The following is a 19,186-nucleotide window of genomic DNA, read 5'->3' on the forward strand; positions in this document are numbered from 1 at the left end:
TACACATAGCACCCCATACTGACAGAAAAACACAGAATTGTTGACATTGTTGCAGATTTATTAAAAAAGAAAAACTGAAATATCACATGGTCCTAAGTATTCAGACCCTTTGCTGTGACACTCATATTTAACTCAGGTTCTTTCCATTTCTTCTGATCATCCTTGAGATGGTTCAACACCTTCATTTGAGTCCAGCTGTGTTTGATTATACTGATTGGACTTGATTAGGAAAGCCACACACCTGTCTATATAAGACCTTCCAGATCACAATGCATGTCAGAGAAAATGAGAATCATGAGGTCAAAAGGAACTGCCTGAAGAGCTCAGAGACAGAATTGTGGCAAGGCACAGATCTGGCCAAGGTTACAAAAAGATTTCTGCTGCACTTAAGGTTCCTAAGAGCACAGTAGCCTCCATAATCCTCAAATGGAAGACGTTTGGGACGACCAGAACCCTTCCTAGAGCTGGCCGTCCGCCCAAACTGAGCTATCGGGGGAGAAGAGCCTTGGTGAGAGAGGTAAAGAAGAACCTAAAGATCAATGTGGCTGAGCTCCAGAGATGCAGTCAGGAGATGGGAGAAAGTTGTAGAAAGTCAACCATCACTGCAGCCCTCCACCAGTCGGGGCTTTATGGCAGAGTGGCCTGACGGAAGCCTCTCCTCAGTGTAAGACACATGAAAGCCCGCATGGAGTTTGCTAAAAAACACCTGATGGACTCCAAGATGGTGAGAAATAAGATTCTCTGGTCTGATGAGACCAAAATAGAACTTTTTGGCCTTAATTCTAAGCGGTATGTGTGGAGAAAACCAGGCACTGCTCATCACCTGTCCAATACAGTCTCAACAGTGAAGCATGGTGGTGGCAGCATCATGCTGTGGGGGTGTTTTTTCATTTGCAATCGAGGGAAAGATGAATGTGGCCAAGTACAGGGATATCCTGGACAAAAACCTTCTCCAGAGTGCTCTGGACCTCAGACTGGGCCGAAGGTTTACCTTCCAACAAGACAATGACCCTAAGCACACAGCTAAAATAACGAAGGAGTGGCTTCACAACAACTCCGTGACTGTTCTTGAATGGCTCAGCCAGAGCCCTGACTTAAACCCAATTGAGCATCTCTGGAGAGACCTAAAAATGGCTGTCCACCAACGTTTACCATCCAACCAGACAGAACTGGAGAGGATCTGCAAGGAGGAATGGCAGAGGATCCCAAAATCCAGGTGTGAAAGACTTGTTGCATCTTTCCCAAAAAGACTCCTGGCTGTATTAGATCAAAAGGGGGCTTGTACTAAATACTGAGCAAAGGGTCTGAATACTTAGGACCATGTGATATTTCAGTTTTTCTTTTTTAATAAATCTGCAACAATGTCAACAATTCTGTGTTTTTCTGTCAGTATGTGGTGCTATGTGTACATTCATGAGGAAGAAGAATGAACTTAAATGATTTTAGCAAATGGCTGCAATATAACAAAGAGTGAAAAATTTAAGGGGGTCTGAATACTTTCCGTACCCACTGTATACGTGGTGTTTTTTGGTCCTTCGCAGATATGCAATCCTCCTTTGATCTACCCTCTACTGCACACTACCGCTACTTGCAGCTGCGACATACGGCGACCGTGCAACTTGGCCTCCGTGATGTCTCCCTTGAATCTACATCTCTGGAGAATCTCCTCTCCGACTCGTCGCATGAGAAGCTGGTCTCTACGTATTACTCTAGGCTTTTGCATTCTAAATCTAAGAGACTGGTGGTGGTTGAGTCTCAATGGAGGGAGAACATTCCGGCCCTGTCAGAAGAGGGGTGGCGAGATATCCTTCCTGAACAAATTCCAATAGTTATCTCTTTAAGGGATAAAGTTATACAATTGAAGTTTCTATACAGAGCCTACTTTACTCCTACATTTTTGGATAGAATAGGTAAACTGTCATCCCCTATCTGCTCGAAGTGTAACAATGATAAGGGTACCTTTTTCCATATGTTCTGGGAATGTCCATCTATCCGCCACTTTTGGTCCGCTGTCACAGCTTTTATTGCTGACATTACCCAGCTGTCTAATATTTGTAGCCCCCTTCGCTGTCTGTTAGGGTATGTAGATGATGAGGATGCTCCTGCTCGCACTAAATTGCTTTTACACCTTACCTTCTTTTATGCTAGGAAGGCTATAGCGCTACGCTGGAAATCTGCTGTTCCCCCTGACGTTCCATTTTGGATTTCTCTTATTAACCAAGTATTGCCTCTCTACAAAATGACCTATGAGGCTAGAGGTTGTCCTAAAAAGTTCTGCAAAATCTGGTCCTTCTGGGTAGTGTCAGGGATACCACATGCAAGCATCCAGCAAGGGTGATCAGATCAGTTGGCTGCACCAAGGAATCAGGACCCAGATGGATAAAGATGTAAATAAGTTTATTAAGCAAAATGACACACTCCAATACCATACCAGTGACCATAAACAAGTAAACAAAATATAAATAACAGTACAAAACCCCAATAAAACCTAACAAACTATATACAAAGGGATGGAGCAAACAATAGCAGGACAGGGACAGGAGACAAGGAAAGCAGGGAGCCAGGTACAGGAAGCAGGGAACAGGACTCAGGATCAGAATACAGGTTTCAGGATACAGGTTTCAGGATCAGGCTCAGACAGGGACACGGCTAGCAGAGAAAATACTGAAGCACTGAGCCTCAGTGAAGGGGAGGCTTATATTCCCTCAGCAGTCCTCCTCAGGTGCAGCTTAATTAAAAGAACAGTCCAGCTGCGCCCCTCAGTTCCAGGAACAACAGTGCCACCAGCAGGTGACCCACGTAATGACACAGATCCTGACAGGTAGATTCTGACCGCACTACTTCTACGGTTAATGCTTCTACTTAAGAAATGTCTTTGCAGGTTTTCTCATTTTATATTTGATAACTATACTCTCCCTGTTGTTCTACCCCTCCCCCCCCCCGGGTGATTTATTGTTGCTCTTTCCATCCCCCTTTTGTTGTTGTTGTTTTTTTATATATGACATGCATACATTGCGCCCTATGTGGGCATCTGATTAGAGACACTTATGTATATATTCCTTGTCTTTTCTATTGCACTGGAATTGTATGTTTTTGTTTGTTATGTTCAATAAAGTTACCCTGTCACACCAAATTCCTTCCAGCGAGCTCCAGACTGTAGTTTAGCACTTTCCAAATAAGTATTGTTAAGCCATATGGGACTATACTCAGTGTATCCTTTTGCCCCCTGCAGATATTTGGTTTTGTTCCAGACCTTCTGAATGAGATTATAGGTGGGGAAGGCCTTATGAGATTTACCAAAAGCTTGTGCCTCCATCTACATCTACAGCATAGGGTGTGAGAACATGCAGACTCTATGAAAAAATTACCTCAAGCATTATAACCCAAACAATACATAGTTTTTTTTCACATATGCAAACAAATTGTGATATAAAGTATGTATATTACCTAACCATTTCTTTTTCAGGGTACAACCCTTTTATGAAAGACATGATGAGTTTTTGGTGTCTTAACTGTAACAAGTCATGTTGAGAAGTTGTATTTTTTGTTGGTGTGGATGACCCTTCCCACTCACCAGATCTAAAATTGGGAAAAATATTTGCCCCAATGGTGCTATGCAAGCTTTTAATGCAATAAGTATCATAAAGACTAGTGGAGGGTTTGAGACACAGATCTGCTCATTTTAATAGTGTACTTCTGATTACCTAGTTGTTACCATACAATAACTTTCTAAATTTGTTTTAGATGAGCAAGTTGTGATGGGAAACAAACTACTTGTTTATATTAGGTAAGTACTGTTTTTTAAAAAGACCCTGTCACCAGACCATTCATTTCAACAGATATCCTTCCAAGAGATATGGGCATGTGACATATTTTATGCATGTTATGTACCTGTAAAAAGCCCTCCTTGTGTTCTAAAGACCTGAGTACTGCCACTTTTATTGTGATACCAGCAGCCCCAGTAGACTCAGAGCTGTCACTTAAGTGACACTTTATAGTTTTTTCTTTTGCTCTTCCACCGTCAGCTACATAAAATGTTAACCTCCCCTGAGAGGCCAGAGGCGACTAACCAATCTGACCCATTATGGCTGTCAGGCATAGTAGCTACTTCTACTGCTTCTGTCTCAGCCTTTGTCACAAAGGACGATATGGCGTCTGCTATAGCCAGCTTTGAGGGAATGATAGCTGGCATGATTGCTTCAGTTTTGCAAGGAGGGCAAAAACACGTGATGGATCCCCCTCACCTGGGCATCCCCTATTTTAGTACAGGATTGGGCAGAGGATGTGGAGGAAGTTGTCGTAACTGACCTAGAAGAGGGACAAGCTGAGGATTCCACTTCCGGTAGGTCAGGATCTGAGAAGTCATTTTCGGCCTCCCAATTTCCGTTTGTTAATTCAGTTCCTCACTGAAATGGTCCGCATTTCAGTGAGGAACTGAATTTGTTTTAACAAAAACAAAATCCTTTGTGTTCTGGTGGAATAAATAATAAATTCAATAAATTCAATAAATAAATAAATATATAAATATAAAAGTAAATGTATCCATTAAGTGCATATAAGAAAAGTGCTGCTGTGCTCCACTTGCTTGGATAAAGTGCTGCTGCCCTCCCTTGTGGTTCCCTGCTTACCACAAATCGATATAAATCAGGCAGTTGGTATGATATAATCTCTTATTATATCCAAAGCTCCTTGGAGATGCAGCCTTTTAAATGACAATTAATAGGAGAGATCCTTTAAAATAGATGTCCGTGGATCCAGAGTGCCCTCATGAAAACAAGAAGCCATCCATGGTGAAGTATATCAAGGCAATCCGTTTATTAAATGAAGAAACCTACTTACAAACTTAAAACATATGCAGACAGAGCTCGGCCCGCTGGTTAGCTGCTCTCGCAGCGTGCGCTCCACTGGCCGGAAGTGACGTCGTTCGCGACCAGGTACGCTCAGCCAATCGCTAGACGTGTTTCGCCCTCCTCCCAGGGCGTCATCTGGAGACATTTTCATGGATTTGCCAGCACTGGGGGTCCCAGACATAGATCTGTTTGCATCCAGGTTTAACAACAAGTTGGACAGATTTGTGTCTAGGACCAGGGATCTGCTCACAGACCGAATGGATTCCTTAGTGACTCCCTGGGATCAGTTCTCCCTCATCTTTGCCTTACCCCCGATCCAGCTGCTGCCACAACTTCAGTGCAGGATTCAGAAAGAGGAAAAAACAGTAATCCTGGTGGCTCCAGCTTGGTCCAGAAGGACTTGGTACGTGCAAATTGTAAGGTTGGCTGTGGGAAGGCCATGGGTCCTCACGCTATGTCCGGACCTGCTCTCTCAGGGTCCAATATTCCATCCTGCTTTACAGTCTCTAAATTTGACGGTTTGGCTATTGAAGCCAGGATTTTGAGGGAGCGGGGAATCTCTGGTCCTGCAGTTTCTCCTATGATAAACACTAGGAAACCAGTCTCCAGGAACATTTACTACAGAGTCTGGAAGTCTTATATTTCTTGGTGTGAGGCCAGGAAGTGGCATCCCCGTAAATATATAATAGGGAGAATTCTAGCATTTTTGCAAATAGGGGTTAAAATGAAGCTGGCCTTAGGCACGATTAAGGGTCAGATTTCCGCCTTATCAGTCTTCTTCTGTTATAGACCGATTGCATTGCATTCCTTAGTTCAAGCCTTTATACAAGGGGTAATTCATATGCTTTCGCCAGTTAGGCCACCCTTGTGCCCTTTGGATTTAAATTTAGTTCTGGCCCCATAGAGACCACCCTTTGAGCCCATTCAGCATATTCCCCTGGTTCTTTTGACAAGGAAGTTAGTCTTTTTGGTTGCAGTAACATCGGCAAGGAGTGTTTCAGAATTTGCAGCTCTTTCTTGAAAAGAGCCATTTTTGATCTTACTCCAGGATAGGGTGGTTTTGCGACCACACCAAGGGTTTTTGCCCAAGGTGGTGTACAGTTTTCATTTGGATCAAGACATCACACTGCCTTCCCTATTTCCAAATCCTCAAAGGGCAATGGAAAAGTTGTTACATTATCTCGATGTAGTATGGGCATTCAGAGTTTATTTGAAGATGTCAGCTCAGATTCGGAAGACCGATTCTTTGTTTGTGCTGCCAGAAGGGCCCAGGAAAGGGCAGGCAGCATCTAAGTCAACTATCTCCAAATGGATTTGCCAGGTCATTTATCCAGGCTTATGGTTTAAAGAGGAAGGCCCCACTCTTTTGGGTAAAGGCACACTCTACCAGAAGAGTAAGTGCCTCATGGGCAGTTTGCCATCAAGCTTCTATGGCTCAGATTTGCAAGGCCGCTACTTGGTCTTCAGTACATACATTCACTAGATTTTATCAGGTTGATGTAAGGGCCCAGGAGGATACTGCATTTGGCTGAAGTGTGCTGCAGGCAGCGATGTAGATCTTTTCAATCTGATGGCAGTTGTCATAATTAGTGTCTCCCTCCCCTTAAGTGCATTGCTTTGGGACGTCCCAGATAGTAATTATTATGGCTGCTCTGTGTCCCATGATGTACGATAAAGAAAATTGGGTTTTCCTACATTCTTACCTGTAAAATCAATTTCTTGGTGTACATCACGGGTCCCTCCCTTATTGTCTGGGAAGTTTTTTGCTTGCTACAAAACTGAGGTTCTTCTTGTTTTTATAGAGGGGGACTTCCTGTCTTTTTGGTTTGCCAGTGTCCACCTATACAGTAGGTGGCTTATAACCCAGATAGTAATTATTATGGCTGCTCTGTGTCCGGTGATGTACTCCAAGAAATGTATTTTACAGGTAAGAATGTAGGAAAATCCAATTTTTTGTGATTTTGAAATAAATAAATGCAAGCAAATAATTTAGTAGAAATAAATAGTAATATTTGGCTGTTTTATTCCAAATTTTGTTGCATCCAAAATACGTCCCTCCCCGTACAGGTTAATGGGAATGCAAAAGAAGCAAATCCTAGAAAGGGTCTACTAAAGGTGACTTTTTTTAGGATCCAGTGCAGTAATTTCCAAAAATAGTACATGCTGATTTAAGACCTTCCAACTTGCTGGAAATGTCTGTGTACCACCACTTTATTCTGGAGGTAAAAAAAAAAAAATTAGACTCATGTACTCATCTTACAATTTGCACAGAGGTTAAGGGCAGGTTCTTGTCGGTTCAGGGAAGGATAAATGCCTTGTCTTCAATGAGCACTAATTAGTGAAACCTTACTACAATAAACTGTAATTGTAAAAGTTTGATATTTTATCTGTAAATGGGACTGAGATTAATGCACTGATGACTATATATTAAAATGCAAACAAAACTTCTAATGTATATACAGTGGGTACGGAAAGTATTCAGACCCCCTTAAATTTTTCACTCTTTGTTATATTGCAGCCATTTGCTAAAATCATTTAGGTTTATTCTTCTTCCTCATGAATGTACACATAGCACCCCATACTGACAGAAAAACACAGAATTGTTGACATTGTTGCAGATTTATTAAAAAAGAAAAACTGAAATATCACATGGTCCTAAGTATTCAGACCCTTTGCTCAGTATTTAGTAGAAGCCCCCTTTTGATCTAATACAGGCAGGAGTCTTTTTGGGAAAGATGCAACAAGTCTTTCACACCTGGATTTGGGGATCCTCTGCCATTCCTCCTTGCAGATCCTCTCCAGTTCTGTCAGGTTGGATGGTAAACGTTGGTGGACAGCCATTTTTAGGTCTCTCCAGAGATGCTCAATTGGGTTTAAGTCAGGGCTCTGGCTGGGCCATTCAAGAACAGTCACGGAGTTGTTGTGAAGCCACTCCTTCGTTATTTTAGCTGTGTGCTTAGGGTCATTGTCTTGTTGGAAGGTAAACCTTCGGCCCAGTCTGAGGTCCAGAGCACTCTGGAGAAGGTTTTTGTCCAGGATATCCCTGTACTTGGCCGCATTCATCTTTCCCTCGATTGCAACCAGTCGTCCTGTCCCTGCAGCTGAAAAACACCCCCACAGCATGATGCTGCCACCACCATGCTTCACTGTTGGGACTGTATTGGACAGGTGATGAGCAGTGCCTGGTTTTCTCCACACATACCACTTAGAATTAAGGCCAAAAAGTTCTATTTTGGTCTCATCAGACCAGAGAATCTTATTTCTCACCATCTTGGAGTCCTTCAGGTGTTTTTTTAGCAAACTCCATGTGGGCTTTCATGTGTCTTACACTGAGGAGAGGCTTCCGTCGGGCCACTCTGCCATAAAGCCCCGACTGGTGGAGGGCTGCAGTGATGGTTGACTTTCTACAACTTTCTCCCATCTCCTGACTGCATCTCTGGAGCTCAGCCACAGTGATCTTTGGGTTCTTCTTAACCTCTCTCACCAAGGCTCTTCTCCCCCGATAGCTCAGTTTGGCCGGACGGCCAGCTCTAGGAAGGGTTCTGGTCGTCCCAAACGTCTTCCATTTAAGGATTATGGAGGCCACTGTGCTCTTAGGAACCTTAAGTGCAGCAGAAATCTTTTTGTAACCTTGGCCAGATCTGTGCCTTGCCACAATTCTGTCTCTGAGCTCTTCAGGCAGTTCCTTTGACCTCATGATTCTCATTTGCTCTGACATGCATTGTGATCTGGAAGGTCTTATATAGACAGGTGTGTGGCTTTCCTAATCAAGTCCAATCAGTATAATCAAACACAGCTGGACTCAAATGAAGGTGTAGAACCATCTCAAGGATGATCAGAAGAAATGGAAAGCACCTGAGTTAAATATATGAGTGTCACAGCAAAGGGTCTAAATACTTAGGACCATGTGATATTTCAGTTTTTCTTTTTTAATAAATCTGCAACAATGTCAACAATTCTGTGTTTTTCTGTCAGTATGGGGTGCTATGTGTACATTCATGAGGAAGAAGAATGAACCTAAATGATTTTAGCAAATGGCTGCAATATAACAAAGAGTGAAAAATTTAAGGGGGTCTGAATACTTTCCGTACCCACTGTATATTTTATTTACAGCAATGCGTTTTATTTTCATTTTTTTTATTTTACCCAGTGTTTTGGGTATTCTGGGGAAGTCACCACAGCAGGAGTACAAACATTAAAGCCCAACTCTGGCCAAAAATCAAATTTTTACAGTAAATAGTAAATGACTTACCTTTCTGCTGGGTAGATTTCACAAACACCTCGTCTTGGCACATAAGATAGTCTTCAGTATTTCTCTTCCTTGCTCTGGAAATTGTGTTTCCTGCCCCAGAGACTAGATCTTTTCAGCTGCTTGTTCTCTTTTTTAAGCACCTGTCCCCTTTAGCCCCTTAGAGTTCGTCTGCCTCCTAAGCCTTTGTGATAGGTCCCCCACCACTGGAACTTGCACCTCCACTAATTCTGTTATATCAACGAACAGAAAAAGTTTTTTTTGTTGTTTACGTTCAAATTCTATTTGGGTTTCAGAAAGAAGGTGCCTCCAAAGTGTAAAAAGAACTAAACTAAATTAAAGCACAACCCTGAAAGGTCCACTGTCACTCTAAACCGTGACACCTGAGAATTGTGCCTCTATATATAGGATTTTGGGCTGACATGAACAACATATGCTTAATTCTTCATGGAAAACAGGTAATCCTCCAATATAAAGGGCCACTTTATTATATGTACTGTACTTCATGGGTTACCTATCATACCATTCGTTGGATTGACCCATGAACATAAAGCCAATCAGATCTCTGTAGGCGCGGTATTGCAAGCTAATTTTGATGTAAATTTCCCCACACTTTTTTTTTTATAGGAAAAACTGTGGTGTTCAATTTCTTTTAACCTACTATTAGTAATTCATTTCCTAAGTTAGCTATTAGCTAATTATATTGAAAGTGGTTTTAAAGATAATTTTTTTTTCTCTGCATTAAGGTAAAACACCTTTTTACATGCAGCTCCCCCCTAAATGTTTACTTCACCCTGATCTCGATCCAGTGCTGTGCACGTCTTTAGCAGCTCCTCTCCAGTCTCTTACAGGCTTGGTTGACAGCAGCAGGGGCCATTGGATCCCGCTGCTTTCAGTCAAAACCTGTGAGCAGAGAGCAGGGGGCGTGCCTGAGCTGGACTCTATGTCTGAAAAGGCGCAAACAGCCTGGCTTGGGAGCAAGCACGCACGAGTACCTCCATTGGAGGAGGGTGAAAAGGAATTCAGGCGTTGGACTCCATAAGAAAAGGATCAGGGTTTCTCTGTGCAAAACCATCGCACAGGGCAGGTAAGTAAAACATGTTTGTTATTTTAATTAAATAAAAAAGGAGACTTTAATGTCACTTGACGATAGTTGTTTTTATTTTTGAAATCTTCTTATGGCATTCTTGATTTTAATTTTAGTTACCTCCCTTATCTATTCTCATAGCTCAAGTTTAGCTGGGCGAGCATATCCCTTAGGTGACATTCCAGAAGATCTTGTCCCACAAGTGAAAAACCAGGTTAGTGCTTTGTGTGCTGTGTCTATAGATATTACATTTTTAAATTATTATTTCTCTTTCGTTCATTGACAGACAAAGCTCCTTATCTTCTTGACTATTGGGTTATACTGCCCCCTACAGGAGTAGGACACTAGGCAGGAAAAAAGTTTGACTACACCTATGGGGCAGTCCCAGGGGGTATACTCCCACTCTCAGCTATAGGCACTTCGTTTTTTCTGCCTAGTGAGGAGTAAAGACCTAGTTCCTTGCTGGGATCTCTGGTCCTGGCAATTTTTTCTTTTTAAATTGAATTTTTTTTCCTATCTTTATTATTTTGTTCCTGTGAGAATCTACTAGCAACTGCCTGACTGGGTGATGGACTGGATAATCTAGATCCAGACGGTCCCCCCAGTCTGCCAGTGAGCGCACACAGGCCTCAGCTCCGCCCTAGGTCGGCCGTGACATAGCCACACTGGACGAGGGCTGGCCTGCGAGTTAAATGTCTCGCGAGGGCGCATAAGACCTGGCCTCATTCTGAGTCGCAGCGTTCCTGCTGGCCGACAGCCCCCCCTATTTAGATGGCAAGGTGGTCTGTAAGGAGCGGTGCCCACCCTGTTCCTTGTATGATAAGTAGCTGTCCCCCCCTCTAACCCTGTAGGTTTTTGGAGTGGACGTGGGCCCCTCTCTGGGACGGTCGGACCCCCAGGATCCCCTCCTTCCCATGCAACATCCCCCCCCCTTCTCGGTGGTCCTCTGCGGACTTGAAACCCTCCATCTGCCCACACCCCCCCTCCCCTCCCATGGGGTGGCCATACCTTTTAGGTCCAAAAACATCCTTTCTGGTCCACCAATCCCTAAAAAGGATAATTTATATTGTTTGTGCGGATATTGGTGTCTAGATGGGTGTTGCCAACATCCCTAATAACACAACATGCAAAAAAATGGGGTTCCCCTGGGAGTGGGACTTTAAATGTAATCACCCATCAAACAAATAAATTCAAAATATCAGTAGAAATTTATTGAAGAACAATCATAACAAAAAATACATTGTAGAAGATATGGTTAAAAGCAAGAACAATTACAAGTAATATACATGTGGCTATAAAGGACCCATACAGTGAACTGACGCGTTTCAGATATAGCCTTTCTCACAGGTCAATAGAAGTTCATCTCTAAATGTAAATGGAAGAGAGATATCCGTAAGGCAAAAATATATATGCATAAGTCATCACAGTACATTAATATACATGGCATCTGCTGTATGCAAATCAGACCAAAAAGTGTCATAGATAATGTGTATGGAGTAATACGCACCGCTAATAATCATTACCAACTTTCAGCACCGGGATGCTTACAACTTGGAGTGCTCCCATTAAAAGAATGATAGATATCCCACCTAGCCTCCAATACTCATTGGAAAGGTAGATCCACACTGCCTTTCTCCTTACTATCCTGTTTTATACAGTGGGTACGGAAAATATTCAGACCCCCTTAAATTTTTCACTCTTTGTTATATTGCAGCCATTTGCTAAAATCATTTAAGTTCATTCTTCTTCCTCATGAATGTACACATAGCACCCCATACTGACAGAAAAACACAGAATTGTTGACATTGTTGCAGATTTATTAAAAAAGAAAAACTGAAATATCACATGGTCCTAAGTATTCAGACCCTTTGCTCAGTATTTAGTAGAAGCCCCCTTTTGATCTAATACAGCCAGGAGTCTTTTTGGGAAAGATGCAACAAGTCTTTCACACCTGGATTTGGGGATCCTCGGCCATTCCTCCTTGCAGATCCTCTCCAGTTCTGTCAGGTTGGATGGTAAACGTTGGTGGACAGACATTTTTAGGTCTCTCCAGAGATGCTCAATTGAGTTTAAGTCAGGGCTCTGGCTGGGCCATTCAAGAACAGTCACGGAGTTGTTGTGAAGCCACTCCTTCATTATTTTAGCTGTGTGCTTAGGGTCATTGTCTTGTTGGAAGGTAAACCTTCGGCCCAGTCTGAGGCCCAGAGCACTCTGGAGAAGGTTTTCGTCCAGGATATCCCTGTACTTGGCCGCATTCATCTTTCCCTCGATTGCAACCAGTCGTCCTGTCCCTGCAGCTGAAAAACACCCCCACAGCATGATGCTGCCACCACCATGCTTCACTGTTGGGACTGTATTGGACAGGTGATGAGCAGTGCCTGGTTTTCTCCACACATACCGCTTAGAATTAAGGCCAAAAAGTTCTATTTTGGTCTCATCAGACCAGAGAATCTTATTTCTCACCATCTTGGAGTCCTTCAGGTGTTTTTTAGCAAACTCCATGCGGGCTTTCATGTGTCTTACACTGAGGAGAGACTTCCTTCGGGCCACTCTGCCATAAAGCCCCGACTGGTGGAGGGCTGCAGTGATGGTTGACTTTCTACAACTTTCTCCCATCTCCTGACTGCATCTCTGGAGCTCAGCCACAGTGATCTTTGGGTTCTTCTTTATCTCTCTCACCAAGGCTCTTCTCCCCTGATAGCTCAGTTTGGCCGGACGGCCAGCTCTAGGAAGGGTTCTGGTCATCCCAAACGTCTTCCATTTGAGGATTATGGAGGCCACTGTGCTCTTAGGAACCTTAAGTGCAGCAGAAATCTTTTTGTAACCTTGGCCAGATCTGTGGCTTGCCACAATTCTGTCTCTGAGCTCTTCAGGCAGTTCCTTTGACCTCATGATTCTCATTTGCTCTGACATGCATTGCGATCTGGAAGGTCTTATATAGACAGGTGTGTGGCTTTCCTAATCAAGTCCAATCAGTATAATCAAACACAGTGTTAGGATTGAGTTCACCTGCTGGTGGCACTGTGTTGCCTTGGGCTGAATGCTGCAATTCCAGTGTCCACCAGCCGGTGTCTCCCAGAAGCCAGCAGGCTTCTATGATCACTTAAACTGTGTTCAGCTGCCAGGTGGCTATTTAAGGCTGATCCTCCCTTTCCCAGGCGCGTCACTATTTTGATTGCCTCCTTGCTGCCTAACTGAGTGTCTGATCCTGATCCATCCTGTACCCCCCTTTGCCTTGTTCCTGCTCTCTGCCTAGTATCCAGTCTTGCTTGCTCTCTTCCTTGCTTCCCTGTTACCCTTGTCTCTTATATTGTATATACTTGTAGATAGTTGGTTCTTTAGTTATTTTGTCTTTGGGGTTGGGTTTTGTTTGCTGGCATTTCCTTAGTTCACTATTGCTGTGTATGTTTGTTTGTGTGGTTCACTGTAATAAATCTCACTTTAAGGTTATCTATATTGTTTTGGTGTGTAGCTACATGTGTCTGGTCTCCCCTGCTGCTGCTGAACCCTGACATAATAGTGACGCCCACTACGACCAGATCAGCTACACTTTGGAGCTGGAAGCCAGTTGCTTTTGACTTCATTTTCCTGTTGTCAAGATGCTTAGAGTGCAGGTTATTAGTCGTGTGCATGCAGCAGAAGATAAAGATTTTTGTTGTTCATTGTTGCAGGCGCTGAGTCTCACTGAGGAGGAACTGTTGGGGAACATTCTGACAGCGCATGCCTTAGCTGTTGAGGGCAGATTCTCCCTTAGACAAGTTCAGCCTTTAATTCAGGTCTGTTCTGAACTAGTATTTCAGTCGATCTCTCAGGGCCATGATGTTTTCACTCCTCCATTCACTACATTCCAGGCTGGATTTTTGGGATGGTTGTTGAAATATTGTGCAGGTTCTTTCTTCCAGCAGTATTCAGCCTATTCACACCAGGTGTTGTTAGATTGCATTGCTGCTGTGCAGTCTTTAATGGAGCAAAGTGAGCTGGGGAAAGACAAACTAATTTTGGTTCACCCTCTGCTACAAGCTTGGTCAGAGATCATATCCCCAGTGCTAGATGAGTCACATAAAGTTATATATGCTGAAAAAAATCAAGAATCTTTTCCCCTGATACCCATAGTAACTTCTCAGGCCTCTTCCTATGCTTCTTCTGTTACTCTTCCCTCTATTCTCCCCAGTACTGTTACTACCTTTTCATCAGCAGGACACTCTGGTCAGCAGAATGCAAATACTCAAGTATCCAAGCCCAAAAATAAACAGAACTTTTTCCCTGCTCTTACAACTCTGCCACTATCCATGCTGCCGCCTGCTGATGAGATCCAGTCCTCCTCCATGCTGCCGTCTGCTGATGAGATCCAGTCCTCCTCCATGCTGCCGCCTGCTGATGAGATGCAGTCCTCCTCCATGCTGCTGCCTGCTGATGAGATGCAGTCCTCCTCCATGCTGCCGCCTGCTGATGAGATGCAGACCTCCTCCATGCTGCCGCCTGCTGATGAGATGCAGACCTCCTCCATGCTGCCGCCTGCTGATGAGATGCAGACCTCCTCCATGCTGCCGCCTGCTGATGAGATGCAGACCTCCTCCATGCTGCCGCCTGCTGATGAGATGCAGACCTCCTCCATGCTGCCGCCTGCTGATGAGATGCAGACCTCCTCCATGCTGCCGCCTGCTGATGAGATGCAGACCTCCTCCATGCTGCCGCCTGCTGATGAGATGCAGACCTCCTCCATGCTGCCGCTTGCTGATGAGATGCAGACCTCCTCCATGCTGCCGCCCGCTGATGAGATGCAGACCTCCTCCATGCTGCCGCCCGCTGATGAGATGCAGACCTCCTCCATGCTGCCGCCCGCTGATGAGATGCAGACCTCCTCCATGCTGCCGCCCGCTGATGAGATGCAGACCTCCTCCATGTTGCCGCCCGCTGATGAGATGCAGACCTCCTCCATGTTGCCGCCCGCTGATGAGACCCAGACCTCCATGCTGCCGCCTGCTGATGAGATCCAGACCTCCTCCATGCTACCACCTGCCGATAGTGACCTGCCGTTTGTTGCCAAACCTGCCACGGGTGACTTGCTGGCCGCTGCCCAGCCGGACTCTGCTGATACCGGGGCCGCTGCCCAGCCGGACTCTGCTGATACCGGGGCCGCTGCCCAGCCGGACTCTGCTGATACCGGGGCCGCTGCCCAGCCGGACTCTGCTGATACCGGGGCCGCTGCCCAGCCGGACTCTGCTGATACCGGGGCCGCTGCCCAGCCGGACTCTGCTGATACCGGGGCCGCTGCCCAGCCGGACTCTGCTGATACCGGGGCCGCTGCCCAGCCGGACTCTGCTGATACCGGGGCCGCTGCCCAGCCGGACTCTGTCAATTCACCACTTGCTGTTAAACTGGACTCTGTTGACCGGGTTAAGCTCCCACTTGCTAATGTGTCTGAGGCTCCTGAACTTCCAGTGTTATGTGGCCCAAATGGGTTGTCTGTGTGGATTAAGATCCCTACTGTTGCTCGTTCTTTGTTCTTTTCGCAGCCAGCTGATCCTGTTATGCTAAGGCCAGGAGGTCCAGATATCCACTCTGAACATGAGAACTGCATCTGCTGTTACGGCCCCAGTAGTAGAGGTCCTATGGGAAAAGGCAGTGTTCCATATGAACTTTGTCCTGACCCAGGGGTCATCTCTGCAATCCCTGGTGCATCTGGGGACCCGAGTGGGGTAACCTATGCCCTGGGTAGACCTGAGTGGCAGGTAAAATACAGAGCAGTCTCTAACAGTGTGAGAAGAGGTCCAGTTGTGATGGGACACCCTTGTGTCAGGGTACCTGCATGGACCAGGGACTTTGGCATTAAGCATTCGGGTATCTTTCAGTGTCTCAACATTGGGACACAGGCTGCTTATAAGAATGGTAAGCCTTCGGTGTTGCGACTTCTTATGGATCTGACCAGCAGGAAACTCAGCCAGTTTTGGGACCCCGGCGGTGTGGTTCTCAGCCAGGCTTCAGACCTTGACAGTGGGGTACCCAGTCAGCTTGCAGACCCCAGTGGTGGAGCCTTATGGAGCATCCGGAGGCCGCTCCTTAAGGGGGGGAATCTGTTAGGATTGAGTTCACCTGCTGGTGGCACTGTGTTGCCTTGGGCTGAATGCTGCAATTCCAGTGTCCACCAGCCGGTGTCTCCCAGAAGCCAGCAGGCTTCTATGATCACTTAAACTGTGTTCAGCTGCCAGGTGGCTATTTAAGGCTGATCCTCCCTTTCCCAGGCGCGTCACTATTTTGATTGCCTCCTTGCTGCCTAACTGAGTGTCTGATCCTGATCCATCCTGTACCCCCCTTTGCCTTGTTCCTGCTCTCTGCCTAGTATCCAGTCTTGCTTGCTCTCTTCCTTGCTTCCCTGTTACCCTTGTCTCTTATATTGTATATACTTGTAGATAGTTGGTTCTTTAGTTATTTTGTCTTTGGGGTTGGGTTTTGTTTGCTGGCATTTCCTTAGTTCACTATTGCTGTGTATGTTTGTTTGTGTGGTTCACTGTAATAAATCTCACTTTAAGGTTATCTATATTGTTTTGGTGTGTAGCTACATGTGTCTGGTCTCCCCTGCTGCTGCTGAACCCTGACACACAGCTGGACTCAAATGAAGGTGTAGATCCATCTCAAGGATGATCAGAAGAAATGGAAAGCACCTGAGTTAAATATATGAGTGTCACAGCAAAGGGTCTGAATACTTAGGACCATGTGATATTTCAGTTTTTCTTTTTTAATAAATCTGCAACAATGTCAACAATTCTGTGTTTTTCTGTCAGTATGGGGTGCTATGTGTACATTCATGAGGAAGAAGAATGAACTTAAATGATTTTAGCAAATGGCTGCAATATAACAAAGAGTGAAAAATTTAAGGGGGTCTGAATACTTTCCGTACCCACTGTATTTCTCCCAGATCCATTTGAATAGTCGGTTCACACTGCCTTCTTTTCACTGTCCTTTTTTTTCCATAATGCTGATCTTTTCTAATTGATGATCCCTGCCCATTTTCCCAACATTGTTTTACACCCCACAATAAGGGCCACAATTCTATGCGTCCTTAGGTACCCCTAACTGTTACCCTCTTACTCCATTGAGATTATAACATGTATAATGTATTATGCGGGTCATGGCTTTAGGTGTTTCTGATCCTCCTATATTGCTCCCTATATGTTATCTGGGACTCTGTGATCTTGATTGGATTATGACATGTATTTTTTGGTTTACGTTTTTACCTATATGTGTCCTGATTGTATACATGGCATCTGCATTACGCATAATAGTACATTTCTTCATGGGATAAAAAGGATAATTAGCAAGGAATGGGAGTGCCCGGAAAATAACTTGTTCTTCCCTAAGGCACTAAAAAGGAGAGTTCCTTTCGTAAAGACGCAAGGGGTCCCGCAGCAAAATGCCCTAAGCTGAACGCATCTTTGGCCAAAGTTTCTAGGAAATCAGACTTTTCCTTTGAAGGATTTAGCGTTCTTAAAGACCCACTGGACAAGTAAATTGATGTTAGGCTAAGAAGGGCATACAAACCAGGGGCTGCTGGATTCCAGCCTAACATGGCCAATACCTGTGTAGCCAAGAATGGGACTTTTTGGCTAGAGCAACTTCGGGGGCACCTAGAAAAGGTCCCTGGCATGGAAGAGGTTCAAGGCTCCCTACTTTTGATAGAAAAGGAGTGGCGTACATGGCTGATGCGGCTGCAGAAGCGGTCAGAATATCAGCTCACACCACAGGCCTTATCAACGCGGCCAGAAGATCCCTCTGGCTCAAAACTTGGGATGGTAACTACGCGTAAAAAAAAACAAGTTATGGAACCTCTCTTTTGACGGTAGCCTTCTGTTTGGCAGTCATGAATCTACGAGTCAGAAAGGTGATCAAAGGGATTCATCCTTCTCAACATATGTCAGGCTTCTACTCCCAAGTTTTCCTCAGAACAAAACCTTCGCTTAACATTGGCTTCGGCCAACATCGCTTAATCTTGTACTTCAAAGGTCTCAATCGTTCAATTTAATAAAGAGAATTCAAGATGGAATCCATCTTTTCGGTGAGATCCTTTCTCCCGGAGGCAGCTTTTCTGGTATATTTAGACCTGAAGGATGCCTACCTACATGTCCCGATTCATCCCAGCCATCAGGGATTAATGAGATTTGCTATCCTTTTGGAAAGGCAGATCAGCCTGTTTCAATTCCAGTCTCTCCCCTTTGGGATTTCTTCAGCTCCTCGCATATTCACAAAAATCATGGCAGAGATGATGCAGGAGCTCAGAATGAAGGGAGCCCATCATTTATGGTCTGACAGAGGCAGAAGTATTCACAAACCTTCAGATGACCAAAACCTTTCTCACCTCATTAGGCTGGGAGATTAACAGACAAAAGTCTAACAGAACACCATCCCAGAGGGTGGTGTTTCTGAGTTACACCATCGATACGGTGGCTCAAAAGATGTTTTTGCCAGAGGACAAAATTACAAAACTGGTCAACGGGACAAAACAGTTGATATCAGTACCCAGGGCAACAAGAAGGAACATAATGGTCCTGTTGGATTTCATGTCGGCCTCCGTTCCAGCGGTCCAATGTGCCCAACTCCACATGAGAGCCCTGCAGTGCCAGCTTTTGGGCCATTGGGATGGAAAAACATCCTCCCTGATTAAAGGCACAGTGATCTTTTCCTCCAGAAAGTCCCTAGCTTGGTGGAGGATCTCCTAGGGGAAAAAGGACCCTCTCACAAAGGGGAAGACTCTGGCTGCCGCTCATTCAGATCAGAGTCCCCATAGACGCAAGTGCTCTCTGATGGGGAGCCCACATAAGGCACCAGGTGAGCCCACATAAGGTCCCTGGTTCCACTTTGGGCCAGAAACCTCTTCCAACGTAAGAGAACTCGCAGCAGTATGGGAAGCCCTACTCGCGTTTCAAAAGGAAACGACAGGCAGACATATCCAAATACTGTCAGACAATATCACGGCAGTGGCATACATCAACCACCAGGGGGGCA

The 19,186-nt window shown here is 44.9% G+C and overlaps 1 protein-coding gene across 2 annotated transcripts in view; it reads left to right on the forward strand.

The window, feature by feature from the left end:
- The window catches only part of VPS8 (VPS8 subunit of CORVET complex), a 424,969-nt gene that overhangs the window by 166,459 nt on the left and 239,324 nt on the right, over window positions 1–19,186 (forward strand). For both annotated transcript variants that reach the window (XM_082262330.1, XM_082262329.1), the window contains 2 exons: window positions 3,745–3,787; window positions 10,328–10,400. In XM_082262330.1, the coding sequence (XP_082118456.1) occupies window positions 3,745–3,787; window positions 10,328–10,400 (116 nt within the window). The remainder of the gene's footprint in view (window positions 1–3,744; window positions 3,788–10,327; window positions 10,401–19,186) is intronic.

The sequence above is a fragment of the Pelophylax lessonae genome, assembly GCF_965119305.1.
Source record: "Pelophylax lessonae genome assembly, chromosome: 6".
NCBI classification, from domain to species: domain Eukaryota; kingdom Metazoa; phylum Chordata; class Amphibia; order Anura; family Ranidae; genus Pelophylax; species Pelophylax lessonae.